The sequence below is a fragment of the Dipodomys merriami genome, unplaced genomic scaffold, assembly GCF_024711535.1.
Source record: "Dipodomys merriami isolate MVZ:Mamm:240054 unplaced genomic scaffold, mDipMer1.0.p SCAF_48, whole genome shotgun sequence".
In the NCBI taxonomy this organism is placed as follows: Eukaryota; Metazoa; Chordata; class Mammalia; order Rodentia; family Heteromyidae; genus Dipodomys; species Dipodomys merriami.
The window spans coordinates 1,933,340-1,949,664 of record NW_027206046.1 but is presented as its reverse complement, the minus strand read 5'-3'; the positions used below and the strand labels follow the sequence as shown (position 1 = coordinate 1,949,664).

The following is a 16,325-nucleotide window of genomic DNA, read 5'->3' as shown; positions in this document are numbered from 1 at the left end:
AAGTAGAACCTTCAATATAGCTAAAAAATTTAGAATTATGTTGGTACTGAATCTATTACACTTGCTACACTTGCACTGGTCCCCCCCCCCCTCTTTGCCTGGTGGCAAAGGGCCTGGGTGCTGTCACTGAGCTTTTGCACTCCAAGCTAGCACTCTTCTACTATGAGTTACAGTGCCACTTCCATTTTTCTTGGTGCTTAATTGGAGATAAGATTCTTACAGACTTTCCTGCCTGGGCTGGCTTCGAACCACAATCCTCAGATCTCAGCCTCCTGAGTAGTTAGGATTATAGGCATGAGCCATTGGCACCTGGCTGATCATTACTCTCAATCCACACTTAAGAGGGATTAGACACTTAAATATTGGGAAAATCTTATTGTAAGACTTTTCTTACCTAAGGAAAAGCATCATAGGAAACTTTCATGAAGATAGAGCTTATTGAAAACATTTTACTATACTTAGTTTCTTAGTTTTAGAATAGTTTTATAAGTAAGCTTTTGTTTCTTTCAAATAAGAAAGAAAATACAGTATTAAATTATTTAAATAAAGTATAATATTAAATTGCTTTACGACTTTAAAAGAGGGTATATGCTAGAAAGTGGCATCTGTGTTTCTAGACTGGGGCAACTATAATCATCTTTATTACAACTATCAAAACATGTTGGTTCCTAAACTATCTATAGGGCAGGTAAATAAAGGATCAGAAAGCATCATAAAGTTTTTAGACTTAACTACAGTTTTATTGAATTACTTATTAATTTTCTTCTATTTCAAAAGCCAGGCATACTCATCTTACAAAACTTGGAAAAAATAAGCAAAAATAGAAAGCAAATTCTAACCACCCAATTATCACAAGCAGGTAAATAAAACTAGATGAGCTTAAAAAAAATTTCATAGATTTCCCGTGGTACAAATACCACTTTGAAACTAAACAAAAGAAATAGAGTAGATGGGAAAGCTTAAGCTGACAAAAAAATAACTACCTTGGTATTAATTTATCTTTACACAAATGAGAATAAAATGGACAAAACAGGGTCAAATGACTAATGTCCACTATATTTTATTTATGTTGGGACTAAGAAGTTGGAATTTTGTTATAGCAAGAACACAATGTATCAACATTTACAACATTGTTTTCATGAAACTGTAAACCAGACGATACTGTGTCTAATCCTTCACTACTTGCAGTTCAGTCTTGCTAGATGAGCTTATGAAAAAGGAAGTATATCAACTTTATTTCGTGATTAGCGAAAGGAAGCACTTTAAGATACGTTTGTGATATACATACTGAGAACAACTTTAAATTTTAGTTTTTGGTAATACTAGGGTATAACTAGGATAATACTAGGTAATACTAGGATGTCATACCTACTAGGCAGGTACTCTATCACTTGAGCCATTCCTTCTTGGTTTAGTTATTTGTCAGCCAAAGACACTGGCTGTTTGGCCAGCATCATCCTTGGATTATAATCCTTTCACCTACAGCCTATCACATAGCTGGATGATAGGTGTGGGCTACCACATCCAGATGAGATCTCACTAACATTTTTCCTGCACTGGCCTCAAACCATACTCCTTTCAATTTCTGAATCCCATGTAACTGTGATTACAGGCATGACCCCTTGTGGCTGTTTTGAAAAAATACCTTGATAGCACCTGATTACATCTAATTATTCTTATTTTCTTACATAGTTTCCTTCCCTTGCCCTTGATACTGTAACTGTAAAAAGAGCCTAGGTAAGAATTTTACATGGCACTTGAGTTTTTAATCAATGATAACCTTGAACAGTTTTATTCATGATGACTCCCACCTATAAGATTACTATATATAGATTATTACCTGATTATTTGTGGCAGAAGTATTGGCTTTGGAGACAGAAAATGATAGTTTTGAATCCCAATTATGACAAAATAAACTATGTACTCTTTGATAAATTGCTTAAAAATCCAAACTTTTGTTTATCCGTTAGAGGAATAATAAAAACTATGCCACAATATACAGCAAATAAAACAGGATAACCTATGCTATCCATGAAGCTTTATACCTCATACATAGCAGATTTAATTTTTTTCTCTTTCTTCAAAAATTTCTTTATATTTAGAACATACTCTGTATTTTAAGTAGCCAAGATAGAAAAAGTAAAAAAGTAAAAATTCTATACTTGGAATTTGTTTTTCTTTCAAATTTCAGGCGGAGGTTTCAGAAATTCTGGGTGTAGCAAAGCATAAAGCTTTTAGCTCACTAGTCTAGTCCTCCTATGGATGGGGGAATTCAAGAAGGAATATTCATGAGTATAAACAGCTTGTCTACCTTTGATTCTTTAATTCACTAGTGATCAAAGTAGAAATAAAATACTAAGTAGGGAGACTGTTTTTACAAATTAAGAGAAAGTATAAAAAGAGAAATACTTAACCTATATAATAATAAGTACAGATTATACTTATTTTCCACTCTTCTTCAATTTTATAAACTACAATGTCCTATATTATTTAATTATTGACAGGAGATATCTTTAAATGCTTTAACATTTAAAAGAATGAAATATTGCTTCTAATGGACTTTGATTCTACAAAGAGACACAACAGGGAGCAAAATGGTTGATTGAAAGTAGCCATCATTTTACTCTGTGAATGAGTAGAATCCAGAGAAACAAAAATGATTAGATTCTGAGAATTCAAAGAGTGCAAGAAAGGAAATCCATAAAGAGTTCCAGAAGATCTAGGAAATTAGAGATGCAAACACAGTGGAAGAAAAGCAGGGGAGGGGAGAATGGGAGAAAATGAGGGAGCAGGTAACACTGTTCAAAAGCAATGTATGGCTGGGCAACAGTGGCTCACACCTGTAATCCTAGCTACTCAGGAGGCTGAGATCTGAGGATCACGGTTCAAAGCCAGCCTGGGCAGGAAAGTCTGTGAGACTCTTATTTCCAATAAACCACTAGAAAACCGGAAATGCTGCTGTGGCTCAAGTGGTAGAGTGCTCACCTTGAGCTGAAGAGCTGAGGGACAGCGCTCAGGCCCAGAGTTCAAGCCCCATGATCAACAACAACAACAACAAAAAGCAATGTACTCATTACCTTACTTATGTAACTGTAACCCCTCTGTGCATCACCTTTACAATAATTTTTTAAAAGAAAAAAGTAGAAAGGGAGTCCTAAGCCACCCCAGACTCTCCCAGATAGGGGAGGGGAACACTAGTTAAAAACAGATGGTCCCAGCCAAGGGTTCACCAATCCAGCTACAGGGAAAATAAATACAACCTGCAAGCTCAGGGACTTGGTAGGTGGGGACTAATCTTGTGTAAGAGACTAGACTTCAGAGAACTAAGGCAGTCTTTGTCCTTTATATCCCTGAAAGTGACAGATGCACCTCCTTGAGAATGTTTCTCATAGCCTAGTGTTAGGAAACAATCACAGCATATCAACAGCTTTGACAATGCCACAGAACATAGTTATAAATCAGTTATGACAGAGTGCAAAGGGAGGTTGAAGTGGGCAGCAGGAAACAGCAAAAAAAAAATTTAATCAGTGAGAAAGCCATGCTGTAACTAGGAAGCCAGAGGCTGCAGAAGTGGGGTGAGAAGAGATATCAAGAGACAGGATTGGAAATTCCTGCTGCACCAGAGAGCAGAAGATCAGTCAAAAACATTGAAACACATTCAGAAAATACCTAGGAGACATACAAGACCTCCAAACTTGTCTTTAGATCAAATCTATGGATTATCAGGATAGACAAGGAAGATGAAACAAAAACTAAAGGCATAGTTTGTATTGGAAGAAAATGATGGCCAAAACCTTCTCCAACCTTGAGAATGCAAAACAGGAAAAATCAGAGAAGAAACATTGCCAGAAACATTATAGTAAGTACATTAAATATATAGAGAAAGAAAGAACAATGAAAGTCACACAAGAGAGGAGACAAGCAACTTAAATGGTAAGCCCCTTAGAATAAAAGCAGATTTCTAAACAGATAATAGCTGCATGGGAAGATATTATTAAGTCCTGAAAGATACCAAATGCCAGCCTGGACTATTTCACTGAGCAAAGTTGTCCATCAAAATTAATGGAGGAATAAGACTTTCTATGATAAACAAAAATGAAAGGTATTCATGATTACTAAACCAACACTGCAACAGATACTTAACTAAATCCTATCTACAAAAGAAGAAAATCAAATACAGAAAATACAGAAAAGAATAAACCCTACAAGAAGAACATAGTTGAAAAGCAGGAAGAAGAAAGAAGAATGACAAACAAAACAAAATAAATAGAATGACAGGAAATATAGCATATCTCTCAATATTAACACTGAATGTTAAAAATCTTAACTCTTCAATCAAAAGATGTAGAATGGCAACTTGGATCAAAAAACATGATCCAACCATTTGTTGCCTACAAGTAACACATTTCACTGACACACAAACACAGATGTGAAGTGAAAGGAAGGAAAAGACCTTCCTAGCAAATAGATGATGAAAGAAGGTAAAAGAAACCATACTTATATCTGCTAAAATAGACTATAACCTAAAATCAGTCAGAAGAGTCAAAAGTTACCTCATATTAATAAAGGGAAACATTTATCAAGTAGAAATTGCAATTGTTAACATATATACACCAAACAGCAGCACACTCAGACTAAGTAAAACAACAACAACAAAAAACAACAACAACAAAATCATTTCTGGGTTTACAAGCACTGGTAGACCTTGCCCCAACACAATAATAATGGAAGATTTCAATTGTCCATCCTTACCAATAGATAGATCATCCATAAGAAGTCAACAACAACATAAAACCTTAGAATTAAATGGTATATATTCTTCTCAGCAGCCTACAAAACTTTCTTTTAAAAAAAAATATCATAGGGGGCTGGGATGTAGCTCAGTGGCAAAGCACTTGCCTAGCAAGTGCAACGTCCTGGGTTCGATCCCCAGTACCAAAAAAAAAAAAAAATACAGTTAAAAAAAAAATCATAGGACATATACCAAGTCTGAGCAAATACAAGAAAATTGAAACAAATCCTTGTATTCTATCAGACCATCATGCAATTAAAACCCAGGGCTGGGAATGTGACTTTGTGGTAGAGAGCATGCCTAGCATGCACGAGGCCCTGGGTTCAATTGCTCAGTACCACATAAACAGAAAAGGCCAGAAGTGATACTGTGGCTCAAATGGCAGTATGCTAGCTTTGAGCACAAGAAACTCAGGGGACAATGCCCAGGCTCTGAGGTTAAGCCCCAGGACTTGCAAAAATAAGAAAATAAATAAGTAAATAAATAAAAACTAGTACCCAATAGCAAAAGATACTACAGAAAATATTGAAACACATGGAGACAGTTGAACAACAGGTGAATAACTAAAGAAATAAAGGGAGAAAACAAAGAAGTTCCTGGAATCCAATAAAATGAAAACACATCTTACTACAATCTACAGGATACAGAAATGGCAATGTTGAGAGGAAAATTCAGACATGAGTGCCTACACTAAAACACACACACACACATACCAGCAACCATTCAACATCCTTATCATGCAACTCAAATTTCTAGAAAAATAGGAACAAACTTAATCCCAAACTAGCAGAATGAGAAAAAGAGTAAAAATTACAGAAAAGCCGGTGCTGGTGGCTCATGCCTGTAATCCTAGCTACACAGGAGGCTGAGATTTGAGGATCATGGTTCCAGCCCCAGCAGGAAAGTCCATGAGACTTTTCTGGGGGGGTGGGAGGGGCCGGTCATAGGGCTTGAACTCTGGGCTTGGGCACTATCCCTAAGCTCTTCAGCTCAAAGCAAGCGCTCTACCACTTGAGCCACAGCGCCATTTCTGGGTTTTTTTAGTGGTTTATTGGAGGTAAGAGTCTCACAATTTTCCTGCCCGGGCTGGCTTTGAAATGTGATCCTCAGATCTCAGCCTCCTGAGTAGCTAGGATTACAGGCATGAGCCACTGGCACCCGGCTTCCATGAGACTCTTATCTCCAATAAACCACCAGAAAACTGGAAGTGTCCCTGTGGGTCAAGTGGTAGAATGCTAGCCTTGAACTGAAGGAGAGAGCCCAGGCCCAGAGTTTAAGCCCTATGGCCCACCCCCCAAAAAACAAAAATACAGAAGAAAATAAACTGTAGACTAAAAATCTATAAAATAATAAATGAAAGAAAAAGTTGGTATTTTAAATAAATAAAACCCCTAGCTAATCTGATAAAAAGGAGAGAATTGATTCAAATCAATAAAATTAGAGACAAAAAAGAAATGCAAAGAATCATGAAGAAATACTTTGAAAACTTACACTCAAATAAGCTAGAAAATCTAGAAGAAATGGATAATTAGAAAAATTTAGAGCTGGGCATTGGTGGCTCTTGCCTGTAATCCTAGCTACTCAGGAGGTTGAGATCTGAGGATCCGTGGCTCAAAGCCAGCCCAGGCAGGAAAGTCCATGAGACTCTAATCTCCAATTTACCACCAGAAAACCAGAAGTGGCACTGTGACTTAAGTGGTAGAGTGCTCGCCTTAAGCTGAAGAGCTGAGGGATAGTGCCGAGGCCCAGGGTTCAAGACCCATGACCGACAAAAAAAAAAATAGGGCTGGAAATGTGGCTCAATGGTAAAGTGCTTGCTTAGCATGCATGAAGTCCTGGGTTTGATTCCTCAGCACCACATAAATAGAAAAGGCCAGAAGTGGTGCTATGGCTCAAGTGGTAGAGTGCTAGGCATTGAGCAAAAGAAGCTCAGGGACAGTGCCCAGGTCCTGAGTTTGAGACCCAGAACTTGCAAAAAATTATTGTTAGTGGTGCTGTGGCTCAAGTGGTAGAGCGCTCATCTTGAACTGAAGAGCACAGGGTCAGCGCTCAAGCCCAGAGTTCAAGCCCCACTACTGACCAAAAAAAAATTATTATTATAGAGATGATGTACAGAGAGATTACAGTTACATAAGCCAGATAATGAGTACATTTCTTTTTGGACAATGCCACTCTTTCCTTCAGTCTCTCCCAGTTTTTCCCTACTGTTCCTACCCACAAGTTGTATCATTCATTTTCAACATAGTGTCTAGTGAGTACCACTGCTTTATTTATTCACTTCCTGTCCCTCCATTTCTGTGTCCCCACTTACTATCCCAAAGACAGATAAATAAGCAAACAAGACAAGAAGAAAACAAAAACATCAACAAAGACCTTTTCATTTTGATTTCCTGGAGTAAATTTCAATAAATATTATTTTATAGTACCAGATACACCTAGGCATTATGCCTATGTTTTCCTCTCCTAAGAATATCCTCCTTTGGTCCCACTGTGTGAATGCCTAGACTCTTACATAATTTATCATGTTCCATGTATAGTAGATCTAGATTCTGCATGAGAAAACATGTCATCTGTCTCTGCGCTTGGCTTATCTCACTTAACATGATTTGTCCTAGGGCCATCCAAGAAATGGATCAATTTTTAATACAGTCTTCTCATCCAAACTAAACCAAGAGGATAAAAAAACTCTTAAACAGAGCTATAGCAAGAAAAGAAATTCAAATAGTACTATAGACACCCCAACAAAGAAAAGCCCAGGTCTAGATGGATGCATGACTGAATTCTATCAAACTTTTGAAGAACTCCAATAGTTCTCAAACAGTTCCATAAAATAGAAAAGAAAGGAACACACCTGAACTCATTCTATGAAGTATTACATTCATTCCAAAACCAGACAGAATTCATCAAAAAACAGATCAGCCTGGAGCCAGTGGCTCACACCTATAATTCTAGTTACTCAGGAGGCTGATACCTGAGGATCGCGGTTCAAAGCCAGCCTAGGCAGGCAAGTCCACTCTTATCTCCAATTAACCATCAGAAAACCGGAAGTGGTGCTGTGGCTCAAGTGGTAGAGCACTTGCCTCTTGAGCTGAAGAGATTACATTGCCTTACTCATGTAACTGTAACCCCTCTGTACAGCATCTTTATAATAAAATAAAATTTAAAAATAATAAAAACAAAAATGAACAACAACAACAAAAACCCCAGACCAATCTTGATGCAAAAATTTTCAATAAAATCCTTGCAAACTAAACTCAACTACACATAAAATGATCATACACCATGATCAAGTTGATTTTATTCCTGGAATATAGGCTGATTCAATATATGTAAATCAATAAATGTAGTAATCACATCAACAGAATCATTGCCAAAATCATCTCAATCGATGCAGGGGAAAAAAACCCTTGATAAATTGACTTCAATTTATACTACAGAGCCATAGTAACAAAAACAACTTGGTACTGGCACAAAAAACGACCAAAAGACCAATGGAACAATATAAAATCCAGAAGGAAAAAAAAAACACATACCACAGCCAATTAATTTTTGACAAAAAAGCCAAAAACACACAATGGAAAAAAGACAGTATTTTCAACAAATAGCACTGGTAAAATTTGTTATATGCTTGCAGGAGACTGAAACTAGACCTCCATCTCTCAACGTGTACAAAAATAAACTACAGGGTTCTGTTTTTGTTTTGTTTGTTTTGGTTTGGGGAGGGGGGGTAACTGGGACTGAACTCATGGCCTCAAGTCTTTGCTTTTCTTTTTCAGTTAAGGCTGGTGTTCTACCTTGTGAGCCACAGCTCTCCTTCTGGCTTTTGGCTGGTTAACTGGAGATAAAAGTCTCACAGACATTTCTGTCTGGGCTGGCTAACCTCAGTCCTCAGACCTCAGCCTCCTGATTAGCTAGGATTATGGGCATGAGTCACTTGCATCCACCCAAGATCTGAAAGTTTAATTCTGCTATAGGAAAGCATAGAAAAATCTCTGGAAGACATAGGCATAGGTATTTTCTGAATAGTACTTCATGTGCCCAGATAATGGGAGCTAGAGTTAATGAATGGGACTATACCAAATTAAATAGCTTCTGCACAGCAAAAGGAGGAGTCACCAGAACCAAGAGCCAATCATAGAAAGGGAGAAAATTGCTGCAAGCTATTTAACCAATAAAGGATTAATATTCAGAATACACAAAAAAAAACTAAAAAAAAAAATTAATGGTAAGAGAAGAAAAAAACAATTAATCCAGGGCCAAGCAAATGAAACAGTTCTCACAAGAAATAAAAAGGGTTAATAGATAAATGAAGAAATATTCAACATTCTTAGTCATAAAGAAATGCAAATCAAAACCACACCAAGCATTTTAACCCAGTCAGAATGGCAGCCATCAAGAAAACACAGAAGAAATTCTGGTGAGGATGTGAAGAAAAATTAACCTTCACATCTGGTGGTAGGAATGTAAACTAGTATGACTACTATGTAAATCAATATGGTAGTTCCTCAAAACACTAAAAATAGATATGACTTTGCCATACCAATTGGGCATATATACATATTCATGGACATGTACATAGATAGGTGCCATTTACATAACTGTATATATAGATAAACATAGAACACTGAATCTATCGAAGGAACTACTCAGCAATGCAAAGGAAAGGAGGTAGGGAAAAAGAATAATAGAGTAATAGAAAATAGACTGAAACTGTGAAAACTGAGCAAAGAAACCTGTTAACATTGTGTTAGGAAAGGAGGAAGAGGAGAAAGGAGAAAAAGAAGAATGATAGTGGGAATGAAATTGATTAGACCTAAAATTGTGGAGTTAAAAGGTTTTAAAAGGAAAAGCTCTTTAAAAATAGAGGAGCTGGAGTTTAGTTGTAGATAGATGCTTGTTTATATCTGAGTATGGTTCAATTCTTAGCACTAATCAATAAGAAAATAGAGAAAAATCAACTTCACATGTGCTCTTTTTTTTTTTCCTCTCAGCTATGGGTCTGGACCCTATCCCTGAGCACTTTTGCCCAAAGCTAGTGCCATAGCATCACTTCCATTTTTCTGGTGGTTAACTGGAGATAAGAGTCTCATGAACTTTCTTACCTGGGTTGGCTTCCAACCACAATCCTTAGATCTCAGCCTCCTGAGTAGCTAGGATTACAGGTGTGAACTGCCAGTGCTCGGTTCACATGTGCTTATTTAAGTATAAAAGTTAGATTAGCTTTTGGACTTTACTGATGGACTAAACCATAGTAATTTTCAGCATGCTCTGTGGATGCAATTATCTTCAACCTATTCATCTTCCTCCATGAATAGGTTGAAGTGAACTAAAACTAAAACGATAAACTAAACTGAAAATGTGGGTTATAAAGAAACAAGGAAACATACAAGAGCTATAAAAATATGGTCTGATAATTACAGCTTAAAGACGGCATCCATGGTTCATGCCTGTAATCCTAACTACTCATGATTGCCAGTCCAAGCAGGAAACCCTGTGAGACTCTTATCTCCAATTAATCACAGAAAAAGGTGGAATTAGCACTGTGGCTCAAATGGTAGAGTGCTAGCCTTGAGCAAAGGGAGCTCAGGGACAGTAACTAGGCCCAGAGTTCAAGCCTAGGACTGGCAATAAAGTAAAATAATACAGCTTAAACAGTATTCCAAAACAGTGACAGAAACTTGTTAAAAAAAAAAAAAAGTCCTTACATTCCGAAAGTGAAAAGGTGGCAAAATGCATAATTTAAAAGTTCTAGTGGCTCTTGCCACTAGAATTCTTGCTATTCAAGAAGCTGAGATATCCAGAGAATGGAAGTTGGAAGTAAGCTCAGGCAGAAAAGTCTATCATATTCTGATTCTAGAATCACCAGTGAAAAGTTGGGCTGGAGGCATGGTTCAAGTATAGTGCCATCCAATCAACCAAGTCAAATGAAAGCAAAGCCCTCAGTCTAAACCTTAGTACCATAAAATGTTATTTCAAAATTCTAAAATATTTGATTAATGTGATGTATAGTTTGCTTAGTATTAAACAGGACTAGAAACAGGACTGAAGTGATGTTCAAGAAATAATTTTTTTGGGGGGGGTCCGGTCGTGGGGCCTGAACTCTGGGCCTGGGCGCTGTCCCTCAGCTCTTCAGCTCAAGGCTAGCGCTCTACCACTTGAGCCACAGCGCCACTTCCGGCTTTTTTCTTTTAGCTTATGTGGTGCTGAGGAATCGAACCCAGGGCCTCAGGCATGCAAGGCAAGCGCTCTACCACCGAGCCACCTTCCCAGCCCCAAGAATAATTTTTTAATTCAAACTCTAATTTTACCCATATTCATCTGCCCAAAGAGGGACAACCTTTTTCTATTTCTACCTCATTTCTAAGTAAGCATAAGATTATAATATTTCTAAAATACTTAAAATACCTGAGTATTCAAGGTATATTTTCTTTCCAATAAGATCTTTAATAACCTACTATATTCTGTTGCACTGAAGAGCTGACTCAAAGATGGTAAGACCTCAAATACAAAGAAAATAATAGGAAGGGCTGGGAAGGTGACTCAGAGGTAGAGTGCTTGCCTTGCATGCATGAGGCACTGGGTTTGATTCCTCAGCACCACATAAGCAGAAAAAGCCAGAAGTGGCGCTGTGGTTCAAGTGTTAGAGCACTAGCCTTGAGCTGAAGAGCTGAGGGACAGTGCCCAGGCCCAGAGTTCAGGCCCCACGACTGGCCAAAAAATAAATAAATAAATAGGAAGTGGTTATATGGTTCTAGTGGTGGAGGAGTCTTGAGCACAAAGAGGCTCAGGGACAGTGCCCATGCCTTGAGTTCAAGCCCCACAACTGACGAAAAAAGAAAAAAATACAACTCAAAGAATCCTACTTCGCAGTCCTCAAATCCCAATCCTATAAAGTTGTAAATTATTAGCTGTAGAGTCACTAAAAATGTACTTACTGAGAAATGGTGTTGGTGTCAAGGTCAACGCAGCTGACATCTGGTGGAGGATCATAGAGATCAAAGTATCTGGAATCAATCCCTACTATGAATGGACAGGGTGCACTCAAGACATCTGCCAAGGCCAGTGGGCAAAGAGGAACATACGGGCATGGCCAGTGGAAAGGGAAAATCATCTTGGATAAACAAATGGAAAAAGAATATTAAAACCTTTTTGACACTGAAGCATAATTTTTCAGCACACAAATAATATCTTGTAAACATTACTATCTAAAGCCTAAATAATAACTAAAGTTCAGGATGAGGACATTAAAATTGCCTCAACACACAAATCCATTACTTTGTGAAGCTTAGCTAAATATTAAAATAGCTTTATATTATATGAGTAAATTGAGTTTAAAGTGACTGTCAACAAGAAACACTGATACTCACAGACACTAAGGCTTCTGTCACACTAGTAAGCACAGAAGGCCGTAAGGAATGAATGAGAATTTTATGTTCCGTTACTGCAAAGACTAGTAGTGTCACCGCATTTTCAGGGCCTAGATTCTGAAGTAGTGTTGAAAACTTGCCACCGCTGTCAATTCAAACAAAGATATATAATTTTAAATAAAAAGATCAAGACACCTTATACTGGGGGTGTGGCTCAGTGATAGAACGTGCAAGCCCTGAATACCTACTACTGCAAAAACAAAAACCAAACACCTCTTATTATCTAAAATAAGGGGGATACGGAGAAGTTTTTGTTATTAGATTCTGATTTATATTACCTATTTAACTTAAAATGTTAAGTTAAATAGGTAACTGCTGCTAATCTTAGAGTAACAAAACATCATACATCATGAAAACAATGCAATTTATGAAGTTTCAAATCATTCTTTCTTCCACTAAATTCAATATGGAAAGTGAAAAGTCATGTGCTTCCTTTTTTCCCCCTTTTGTTCTTATGGCTTTTTGAGACAGGACCTTAGTATGTAGCCCAGGCTTGTCCTGAATTTAGGATCCTCCTGCCTCAGCCTCCAGAGTGCTTGGATTACACACATTCATCATCACACTTATCTGCTTAGCTTCACATAAAAAGACCTGCCTTTATAGAAAATGTCCAAACAGAATTCAATTAAAAGAGGTGCTTTGGCCGAAAAATTCTTTAATAGAAGTTGTTTTTTATTAATCTTTTTAAATTAAGCATTGCATAATACACTGCATGCTGTACTCTTCTATCAGGAATATATGACTGAGTCATTTTTTTCATCTTTCAGGGTCAGGAAAACGCTTCTTTAACCAATATTCTCCAGGTGTTTGGATAGTGACAAATGACTCTAGAGATGTACCTATCTCTTTCTATCAAACTCCCTGATATGGAAAACAGATGGGCAATCTCTTTTTGCCCTTGTCAGTGAAGTTGCACCTGTATGCACCGGCTACCTCAGGGTTGAACAAGTCCTAGGAGAATTGTGAACCACATCTCAGCATGGTTACCTAGACTAAAACTCTATCTTTAAGCTTTGTAAAGGCTACCAGGCTTCAGTTTGCTTCCCAGTAAACCCCTAATGGAAGGTTTTTACATGGTATACCTTCCATTGTAATTATCACATTAAAATTTGAATTTATGAACAGCTAATTCTTTTCTTTTTTTTTCTTTTTTTCTTTTTTTTTTTTTTTTTTGTCAGTCATGGGGCTTGAACTCTGGACTTGGGCGCTATCCCTCAGCTGTTCAGCTCAAGGTGAGCGCGCTACCACTTTAGCCACAATGCTACTTCCGGTTTTCTAGTGGTTTTTTGAAGAGTCTCACAGACTTTCCTGCCCGGGGTTGGCTGTGAACCGTGATCCTCAGATCTCAGTCTCCTGAGTAGCTAGGATTACAGGCGTGAGCCACCAGTACCAGCATGAATAGATAATTCTTACTATTATCTTTCTAATATCTTACTATTGCAATGATAATAGCAATAAGAAATTAAGAGTTACAAAGTGATTAGACACAAATACAAAACAAATAATAAAAATAATAAGATGATCTATAGGGTAACAAAGTACTGGAATGACAAGGCAAATGATCTAGCAAGCCAACCAGCATTTTGTCTCTATAGTGCTAAATGACTCGTTTCACTGGGTTAGTTCTTTTTATGCTAAAGGAAAACTAATTATAAAATCTTTTGAGTCACAAAAGCATATGTCCACAAAAAATCTTGTGTATGTTCATAACAACATTATTTACAGCACACAAAATGTGGAAACTTTCCAAATGATTAATAGCTAAATAAAACATGATGTAGCCATACAATAAAATAGTATTTGGCAACAAAAGGGATAAAGTAATGGTACATGCTCCAATGCAAATGAACCTTAGAAACTTGCTAAGCCAAAAATAAAAAGGTCATGCATAGTACATTTTCATTTGTATGAAATCTCCAGAATAGGTAAACCCATTAGAGTAAAAACCAGGTTATTGGTTGCCTAGGGTCAAATGGCATATGTACCTATGTGTTAGTATGTGTGTGTTTAAGGACAGAGGGTAAAATGAAGTGGTGAAATGAAGGAGGCTAACTGCTGAATGTTAAAAGACACAGGGTTATTTTTTAGGGTAATGAAAATAATCTAAATTTTATTATAGCAATAGTTGCTATAATAAATTGTAATGTGGGTGAATTTTGTAGCATGTGAATTTTATCTCAATAAAGTACCCAAAGTAAGTTTTTTGGATAATTTAGAATTACATTTACAACCAATGTTTCTAGTTCATTTTCAGCTCAAACAGCAGTTAAGAAAACATTGGTCACTCTTGGCTAAGAGCTAGTGATGAAATAATCTGCAATTCTTGCAAAATTAATGTATAAGATGGCAGCCAGTCTCCCTTAGGGATGTGCTATGTAATAGCTTAATTACAACTCTAACTATTTCTGACAGAAATAAATTACACATCTAATTAAATTTCAAGAAATGGCACTGTAGGAAAAACATATTTCATAATTTCTCTGAACATTTAAAATCATTAAACACAATTGCTTAGCAATTAAAACTTTTAAATTTGAGGTCAAATTTAAAATTACATCCAAATGTTCTTCAGAGGACAATTACAGTTGAAAATAGCTATTTTCATAATTTATGTATAAATTCTAATTTATGCAATAGTAATTCTTGACATGAAAATACTCAAAATGTCAAACACTATTATAAAAGCTTTTCTTAAGCGACGGTAGGGGAAAAACAAAGGAGGAGGCAACAATGCTGGATAAGAAATGTACTCATTACCTTGCTCATATAACTGTAACCCCTTTGTACAGTATTTTCATAACAAAAAATTTAAGTTTAAAAAAAGCTTTTCTTTTTCTTCCAAAGGAAAGTAGCTGAGAGGCTGTTAAGTGAAAATTACTTCCATCAATGTTTGAGATTTTGGCTTGGAAAGAAAGAATACACACACACATGTAATTTTAGCTCACATCAGATTTATAAAAATAAACAGAAATGAAATTTTACTTGCCTTAATGGAAGAGGTGAAGAAACTGGCTGACTGAGAATCAAATTATCATGTGGTGATAGCTGGAAGATTCAAAATAAAACATTTAAAATAATAATGATTAACTTGAAAACAGCAGTTTCTAGTTAAAAAAAAAAAACATAGCCTAATGGATTCCCAGGTCATCAGAGTAAGAATATCATTAAATCTCTAAAAAGTATGCCTTCATCTGTAACTCCAACAACGTTTTACTCTGAATCTTATCTCTTTTCTTCTGTCTTTAACTTTACCCTAAAACCATTTAAACGAATTTTGTAATCAAAGACTAAATGATGCATTTAATAACATAAAAATCAAGGGCAGTCCATTTCTGACTTACAGCATAAATACATAGGCTGCTTGTTTTTGTAAACAATTCTTAGTAGAAGACACCTATGTCATTTCTTACACATGATCTAGTTGACTTTGTGCTGTAATAGCAGGCATGAGCAGGTGCAACAGCGCCTGGATGGCCTGCAAAGCCTCAAATATTTAGTGTAAGGTCCATCACAGGAAAAGTCTGAGGGCTTCTGTATAAAACAAATGTTCTGTGTGTATTCAAACAACATGTTCTAGATGGATGGATAGATAGATAGATAGATAGAGAGAGAGAGAGAGAGAGAGAGAGAGAGAGAGAGAGAGAGAGAGAGAGAGATGTAAGAGTTAAGACAGCAAAACATGAAATGCAAAAGTCATATAAAGAGTACTTTCTAGACACTTAATCTGTAATAATGCAATAATTTCAACTACATGTCCAAATGTTTATAGATTGCCACAAATTTGTAAATACTGATTGTGAAGTGATATGTAATCTAGTCTGGTCTGGAGTGTCCCATCTCGTTCAAGCTTATTGTTAAGATTACAGGTATGTACCCCTATACCCTATATAGACATGATGTCCCCTTCTGTGTTGAAAATGTGTCTACTTCGTGTGTGTGTGTGTGTGTGTGTGTGTGTGTGTGCGTGCGTGCGTGCGTGTGTGTGTGTGTGTGTGTGTGTGTGTCCTGGGGCTTGAATTCAGAATCTGGGGGGGGAGAGGTGTTGGTCCTGGGGCTTGAATTCAGAACCTGGGTGCTGTCCTTGAGCTTCATTTGCTTAAGGCTGG

The 16,325-nt window shown here is 36.8% G+C and overlaps 1 protein-coding gene across 5 annotated transcripts in view; it reads right to left on the bottom strand.

The window, feature by feature from the left end:
* Positions 1–16,325, bottom strand: part of Dennd4a (DENN domain containing 4A) — a 115,602-nt gene that overhangs the window by 47,290 nt on the left and 51,987 nt on the right. For all 5 annotated transcript variants that reach the window (XM_069995104.1, XM_069995107.1, XM_069995106.1 and 2 more), the window contains 3 exons: positions 15,206–15,264; positions 12,160–12,304; positions 11,728–11,903 (listed from right to left, as the gene is read on the bottom strand). In XM_069995104.1, coding sequence (XP_069851205.1) covers positions 11,728–11,903; positions 12,160–12,304; positions 15,206–15,264 — 380 coding nt within the window. The remainder of the gene's footprint in view (positions 1–11,727; positions 11,904–12,159; positions 12,305–15,205; positions 15,265–16,325) is intronic.